Source organism: Ascidia mentula, chromosome 6 (genome assembly GCF_947561715.1).
Source record: "Ascidia mentula chromosome 6, kaAscMent1.1, whole genome shotgun sequence".
NCBI classification, from domain to species: domain Eukaryota; kingdom Metazoa; phylum Chordata; class Ascidiacea; order Phlebobranchia; family Ascidiidae; genus Ascidia; species Ascidia mentula.
The window spans coordinates 19,729,532-19,737,963 of NC_138571.1; the positions used below are offsets into that span (position 1 = coordinate 19,729,532).

The 8,432-nt window shown below is 35.8% G+C and overlaps 1 protein-coding gene across 1 annotated transcript; it reads right to left on the reverse strand.

Annotated features, from left to right (window-relative positions):
• Nucleotides 1-1,329: 1,329 nt before the first annotated feature.
• LOC145905562 (nuclear distribution protein nudE homolog 1-like) lies at nt 1,330-8,281 on the reverse strand. Its single transcript, XM_082992797.1, has 10 exons — nt 8,202-8,281; nt 7,749-7,874; nt 6,660-6,813; nt 5,486-5,634; nt 5,224-5,360; nt 4,801-4,904; nt 4,356-4,470; nt 3,837-3,931; nt 3,112-3,206; nt 1,330-2,528 (listed from the first exon to the last, which is right to left on the reverse strand). The coding sequence occupies exons 2-10, from the start codon at nt 7,832-7,834 to the stop codon at nt 2,465-2,467; spliced, it is 999 nt and encodes a 332-aa protein (XP_082848923.1). The 5' UTR covers nt 7,835-7,874; nt 8,202-8,281; the 3' UTR covers nt 1,330-2,464.
• Nucleotides 8,282-8,432: the final 151 nt, after the last annotated feature.

Sequence of the window (8,432 nt, forward strand, 5' to 3'; positions counted from 1 at the left end):
GCTTGTTAAATAGACTGATTACCAATCTTATCAGTGCATGCCACGGATTGCGCAGGAACGATGTAAACCAGATGCTATTTCCCGGTGCATAGTGTAAGCTACAACCAAGTACCAATGGAGATCCTATCTTGTTGCAACTTTTTTAAGTAAGTTTTTTAAGTATTGTGAGGATAGAATTGTTTCAATCGTAACAGGTTCCACAGGACAAAATAGCGCTTAACTTTGATCGTGTATAGCGCAGAGTCTGTATGACAAGATAATCGAAGTGACCGGGAATATATCAAGCATCTGGTACAAACTTGAAAACAATCTTTCACTAATATTTATTAAACAGGCGAGCACTTGAGCTTCGAAATCCCTGTGGTTTACTTTCACTACCAACATCGGTTGAAACTAGTGATGCACCGAAACAGCATTTGTTTTATTCGGCCGAAACCGAAAACTTGCCTAATACATTCGGCCGAATAAACCGTAACTAATTTTAGTATTCATCTCTTTAACCGCAATAAATTTAAACAAAACACGTGCAGGATTGGATCTCAACCTATCATGCAGCCTTTTATTGCCCCCTTAAAGCAGTGTTTCTCAAACTTTTATTCTGTACCGCCCCCCAAACCCCTTAGTCATTTAACAATGCCCAACAGAACAAACAAAAAACAAAACGAATTGATTTGTTGCTTCGTAAGTCTCCTCAATTGTCGACATTAAAACGTTTCTTTTTCCATCTAAAAGAGTGGTGAATGCGCTGAACGCACGTTCCACCAAGTATAAGCTAAGAAAAATACGGAAAGGTACACGCGTACTACCTGTAATGCGGTCGCATATCACTAGTGGTAAACGTACCACCGGTTGGGAAACACTGACTTACGCTGTAAGAGAAAATTTGCCATGTTACCAAGCGCCCCCCAATCGCCCATTCAGTCTCCAGCGCCCCCAGTAGGATTGCAAACGCTCTTTGGAGGGCGCTGGCGCCCACTTTGGGAACCACTGCCTTCAAGAATAACCTCGATTGCTGTATCAATTGCTCAAAGTTAATTTTCATCATTTCAGTGACAATCAACAAATGAAACGAACATATTCGTACAGTTTAAACAATGATTAACCTTTTCTAAACTTTGCGTATCAGCGTTACATGCAGGAAAAAAGTTTCGGTTTCCGCCGAATTTTGCAAAAATAATCGTCCGAAACCGAATAATTGTAAAACCTTAGTTTCGGCCGGCAGTAATAAACCCCGCCATCTGCGACTTGTTTGTTTGCAGGTACGTCACACAATCCCAAATGACGTCAACATACATTTGTTTTCTATTAATTTCAAACAGGAATTTAAGGTAAGTTTTTATTTGTGGATCAACCAACAAAGTGAATAAAAGCTAAAAGAATTTTGCGTAAAGTTTAGCGGCACGGAAACAAGAGAAACCGAAAAATGAGCGTACTGGAAATCGTACGGAGACAGAGGGAGAGAAAGAGTGACAGTGCATAAAGACGGATGAGCGGGCGGTCTAAAAACGAATAAAAACGAACAGTAGCGGTTCCGGGGAAACACCGACAGCAATTGCCTAAAAGCTGTATCTGCTTCGGTAGAAATCATATGAGATGTCAACAGCGTAAGCATGCTTTGCAGCTAACAGGGGTTAGTGGAAAATGACGTCACGTAGAATGTGACGTTGCTAAATGACAGGGAGGAGGTGGGGGTGTCCAGGAAAAGTTAGCTTACCGTTACATTGTGACGTGATGTTGGAACAAGTTAGATTGTTGTTTGATTGTGGAGACAAAATATTCCAAATGAAACGTTTTGTTTATACATTGTGTTGAGGGTTTGCAGCAATTAGTTTTTATGTAACGACGTTTTCACCAGAAGTATCGCAAAAGTTTAAAGGTAAAGTTGTAACCTGGTTGTAGACAGCAACACTTGTTAATACAAATAGCACATGAGATTGATGCAAACTTGCCTATACATTTGTCAAGGAACACAAAATACTGAAAAAAGCAGAAACATTGAGATTTTAAATAAGTTTAAATACATGGAACAGGGCGCAATATGACTGCCACTGGAGAGCAGCACAGAGCTAGAGGCTGACTGGTCAACTTACATAAACGGTTCATTTTTATCTAATTATCAAAAATATGACTTTAATAACACATCAATGCTTTCCTTCAGCAAAACTTATTTCCCTAAAGAACAAAATTTGAGTTTTTATGTTAAATTAGAAATATTCCTATTTCCCAAAACATTTTATGGATGTTTTAGAAATCCGCACAGAAGACTTTCCAACTCCATCACAACCTCCAATCACATCACAAACCTTTACACCTACTTCAAGCAACACAAACCATCCATATTTCCCCGTCCACAGCCGATATATTAGTTTGCAAAGTTTATTTCATCTTTTGGGCCTCTTCTTACCAGCGGCATGCTGTTTGCAGTGGCATGTTACAGTTAGTGACATGTTGATTGTGCCATGTGTCACACTCTCATTTTCACAGGAGCCGGAGATCTACCGCTGAGATCTGTTTTTGAACTTTGTGAACTGTTGAAAATAATAAATTGATTTGCGAGTAAACAGCTGTGCGTTAACGTTAAGAAGCAATTATTTAATATGTTGGGTTTTGCAGCCCCTGGCAACATCACAATGTTTTTTCTCGACACGTTGCTTTGAAGCTCAACATCCCAATTATATGCACGTGTCACATAGCAGCAGGAACTGTGATTTTTTAAATAAACTCTATTTGCACATCAAGGTTACACACATTATGTGGAACACAGGTTAACACACATGCCACAATTGCACAGGATAACCAGGTTCAACAATCCACAAATAAAGCAACAATGGTTTAATGTAAGAGATGAACACTGCATAACTTTACACAATGTAAAAACACAAAATTTTAAAAAATTTTATTGCCAAGCTTTGGTCACAATCTCTAAAACAGCAGAAAATGTCTGAACATCAATACAAGAGTGAGTAATTTGTAACAAATTAAAATTTAGCATGCAACAATGCCACCCATGTTGATTGAGTGAGCTTTCATGTGAGCAGAGGGCATTTAATGTATTTACAATGGCATTACAGCACTATTTGCTTTAGGCAAACACAAACTTTTAGCACTAACCTTTCAGACAATCTGGAATTGCTGTTTCGTTTATTTGAACGCGGGGGTTGTTCTTGAACAAAATTCCTACATGACGCTAACTTGGATTCTAATGCCTGCAGAAAAATAATTTGGGTTCAGATGAGTTGACACAACTGTGGCAGGCACGCAAAACATAAAATATCAGCCTTCTTGTATAAATATTCCTGGCAGCATCAGTAATTAAAATATTAAGCATTATTTCCAGTTTCCACGTTCTGTTATTCCAACATGTTTTGAAACAATAACAACTGAATTCATCAATTGTAATTAAAATGGTTGAATGGAATTTGCGTGTTAAAAAAGCACTGTTTCAAAACAAAATGATGCTTACAGTAATTCACAGTTACCATCTAAATTTAGAAGTTAAACATTACGACATCCCAGAAAACCAAAGGAACAGACATTTCTGTTTATTTACAGTCAGTTGATGAACATTGTATGGTTGCCATCGCATTTCTACGTGTCAAAGTCAGATATGCTTTTTGGATAATATTTATCTTAACAAGAGGAAAAAGCTAAAAAATATGAAACTATGTCAGGTTATTTTACATGAATTTAACATCGCAGTTGAAGTTGATAAATTGATCAGTAATTTTCAACACAAATTAACAACAAATACCAACAAACACAACTGTAAAAACCAATAACACAGTGCTTAGAAACCCATCCTGGATAATTGCAACCACAACATAACCACAACTTACCCCAACTTTGCGTAAAAGGTCACCGACGATATTAAGTGCTGATATCCTCGCGGATGGGGTTAGCGGCGTTCTTTCAACACCGTTTTGAAGCAAATCTTAATACATCAAGTAAACATGTGAATATTAAGCTTAAATATCATCTAACAATTTCACATATACCTAGTTGTCATGATAACCTAAAAACTACTGAGTGGTTAACAAAGGATTGTTTAGGTTTGAACAAAGTTTTGTCCTGTGAAAATTGTTGTTGTATTTATCAATTTTGTTCACTCTAGTGCTCACTGATATTGAAAACATATCCACCACATATTCATAAAAAATTCAAAAATTCAGATTGAGATAAAACTGCAATTTTCTTACAACGATAAGTTACAATAATTTAAAACCACACCAATTAATTGCGTTCAAATATTACAATAAGTATGATGTAACTAGACAGGAATGCTGCATCACGTGACGCAACAAGCATGGCTGCTTTGTATCAATCATTAAACTCATTCCACTTGAACTTTGACTCACGTTTCTGTCGGTTGGATTCAGGAGTTGCTGAGATTGGGGTTGATGATGGAAGGTGACCGTTCGTAAAAACTTTTTTTGTTCGTTGTGTTGGGGTGGAGGGTGTAGCTGGAGGAGTCTGGGTACAACAAAGACATCAGGTAAAATTGTAAAAAAGTGGCTCTCTAAGTGTATAGGGCTGTACATAAGCCTTGTTTCAAAAGGTGTCATTTTTATGCCAACAGGACTTATGTTTAACCTCACACTTCTACAACTTCAAAAAACACTTTTAATTTGACATTTCTTATTAGACGTTATATAGTGTTTTGTTAATATGAAGTGTAGAAATGCCATGTCTACATGCTCACTTAAATCTCCAACTGGGCCTCTTTTTAATATAGAAGCATACACACAGTAGGTGAAACTTGTGGTAAGCAAAGTTGATCACTTGAAATTATTTATTACGTACTTGTGGAACTGCTACAGTTTCTGTCGGAGGAAGTTGAGCAGAATCAGCCTCTGTTTTGTTGCTTCCACTTTTCATTTGTCTCACGGACAACTCATGGTGTAGATCTGATGCAATAATAATAAGGTGTGTTTAGGGACTAGATCTAAGTGTGACGCGACACTAAGGTATGGTGTTTATAGTTTTCAATGGTGTCACATGATAATATAAACAAATTTAACAATTTTGGGGAAAATTACAACTTACGTCAATCTTCTGTGAATAAATATTATAAAATGTTGTCCTCCTAAATTTTAGTGTTAAGTGTGCGTCAAAAGTTTGTTAAACATTTTCAAATGTGTCGCATGCAAAAAAGTTTGAAAACCACTGGACTGGATACGAGCTGAGAAGCTCAATTCTAAGCATGAAATCCCTGAGCGAACCAACCTCTAGCTTCATCCCGTAGCCTCTGTACTGTGGTTGCTAATGAGTCTTTTTCGTCCAATTCACTTTCCAGGAATGCATTCCTTTCCAAAGCTTGGTTCAAACGATGCTCAAAATCATCAAGGGATATAATCGTGTTTCTGAAATATTTTCACAATGAAGTAAAGTTCAACCAAGTTACAAGCATTAGTAAATCATACAGATTGTTTGAAAAACTCACTGGTCTCATTCAAGACATACAACAATCATCAAAGTTATGTTTTACCTGTTCGATCTTTCCAAGTCGTCGTTTCTCTGTTCCAGCTCTCTGATATCTTTTGCCATTTCCGTTTTGGTTGCGGTTAACTTTGCTACTTCATTCTGTAACTCTGACACCTGGTGGTATCTTTCCTTCTGTTGTTTTTCGTACCGGTCCTACCATAATATCATCAGTTACACAAACTTTTCCACAAATGAGTTTTTTGGCTTAAATTTCAATCGTCGTGCATCCCAAAATATGTTCAACAACGTCAAGAGCATGTTAATATTAATAAACACTAGACAGTGATATATAGACTGCCATAGATTAATCCTTCTTAACAAAGATTAAAGTAAATTCGTAAGCCAAGAGATTAACGCAGGCAGACAGACTACAAATAAACACATAAATATCAATATTTGCCAGATGACTCAGCTGGCCAAAGTCATGTTAACGGAAATATTACACAACCAAGCTCTGCTATGGACCACTTAAAACCTGTATCAAATTGAGCATAAAAGTTACCAATTTAATTCCTATTAAACAATTCCAGAAACCACTCCCAATTCTAGTTCTATGATCACAATGATTTCTACATTTTAACTCTGATCACTTTCACGGAAACATGTATTTCCAAGTTTAAAATCTTTTAGCTTTCATTAACAAATGTTTTTCGTCAAAAAGCATCTTCAGTGTCTAATATAGATACTTACAACACGAAAATTGGTGAACATTAAGAATCATGCCTGGTTTTATCATAGTATTGGTGATGTAATGGTTTACAGCAGCCATTTTTATGCAAGCTGTGTCAATACATGAATGATTAATGCAAGCAAAGCACAATTGTGCAACAAAACCTTTGTAACATTGTATATACTTTTGTTGAACATTAAAAAAACATTATTGTAAGTATCTTGAAAGATACACGAATCTGTCATATATTGACCTGACTACTTGAACTTGATTAAATTCCCAGGAGGTTTTACAGGACAACACACAATGTGACTTTGTACATTGTCTCCATAACCTAAAAACTGATATGGACAAAACAATGATTCCTAATCAACAATACTTATTTACAAAAGCATGCACATGAACATGCTTCAAGTGTGTAACAGAGTATTTACGTAAGTGTGTGTCAGCGTTTTAAATTAGAAGTTTTTTTATTTTAAATATGAACAGTCCGTAACAGTTGTTTCACCTTTAGTGTTTCATATTCAAAAGTTAACGTTGTGTTTTGTTGTTTCAGTTCCTTCATTTGTTTTTCATTCTGTTCCAACTGAACTTCGAGTTCTTTTTCAAATTCCTCGCTGCACTCACGAAATTCATGTAGTTCTTGTTGAACTTCGTCCGTCCTTAATTCATAAACTTGGTTAAAACCAAACATATCCAAACAGAATGCCACCAACTCTCGTGAAAATACAAAATTACACTTTTACACAGTCGTACTCTTGAGAAACACAATTTTTGTATCTTGTAATGTTTGTAAAAACCTATTATTATTATGTGGAACTGAATGCCATACTGATTAAATATTACCTGGTGTTTGTTTTTGTGAAAACAAATCACAATTTGTATCCATAGTTTCAACTGAGTATATTATACACTAATACACATGCAAGTTTACAACAGTAGGTTGCAACTTTATGGTCTGTCATTAGCATAAAACGTATTGTAACTTGCCAGGCAAGTTCCTGTACAATAACAATTATATCATACCTGGGCATTACGCTGTGTAAAAGGTAATAAAGATATTTGTGCCAATAAAACTATATTTTCATAGGTGGAGTAGCTTTGATCCAGCTTGCTGTACAACTGTAGTTTGATACATAGGCATATATATAACCAACTTGATTGTCAAACTTGTCACATGATATAAGTTTGGACCAACAGGCCAACATATGCAGGATCAAGTTCAAATTAATATTTTTTTATGCAACTGCTGTGTTATTTATGAACAATTAATGGCTTTGATTGACAGGTCCCAGGTGACGATGAGTAGGCTTGAAAAATCAATGTCTTTTAATTGAGATCAATATGTCAATCTGCTTATTCAGATCCATTCAAAATGGATTGCAACACTGTTTTCAAAACATTTATGATTGTGTCAAATAATAAACAAAAAAAACACATTTATTTAAATCTTTACCTTTACAACTTATATATAGTGTGACTCAACATAAAAACTACCATTATCATATATGCATGTTGCAAGTGTTTATCGCAACAGATATATTTTGCACATTAAGCCAAAAATAGACAGAAGCTTGTAAAAGCAGGAACCACTTACAGATCACGAAATCTATTGGCTTGACTTTTCCAATAGTTTAATTCTTCCTCAACTGAGGAAAATGAAACAGGATCTTCCTCTGACATTCCAGGTATGGTTGATGAAGTCCCTTCAGAAAGTATAATTCTGCAAAAGAAAATCTACTTTTATTTCAACCAAAGTATTGTTTGCACCTATAATTTGCGCAATAAAACTTTTCTAATGCATTAACATACACATTAAAAATGTTGCGATCATCCGCGCGATTAACAATCGCCGAAAAAATTCCTCCTCGCAAACAACAAACTTTCCAATCTGGATTTTAGCCACCTTGCAAGCATCAGATTGGGAAAAAAATTGCCTCCACGATCATTTAGAAATTTTATCAGCACATGGGTGCAGAAAACACTACTTTAACAAGATTAATCTACAATGACAGCTCTTCAGAAGGCATATTGCACAAGAAAAACTTACCTAAAAGCGTGCTATGAGAGCCCGGAAGTTTTAGTGTTAAAACTCAACTTTTATTCACTCTACACGCCTTTCCCTTCTCTGTAGTTAAAAAAATAACATTAAGTTGACAAATTTTGAAATAGCATTACGTGTTTAGACAGAACTTTAAAAAACAGTTGAACAATATACAGAAAACATTTATAAAGAAACAGACAGATCGGCAGACAAATTTGTCGCTTCCTACACACTAGA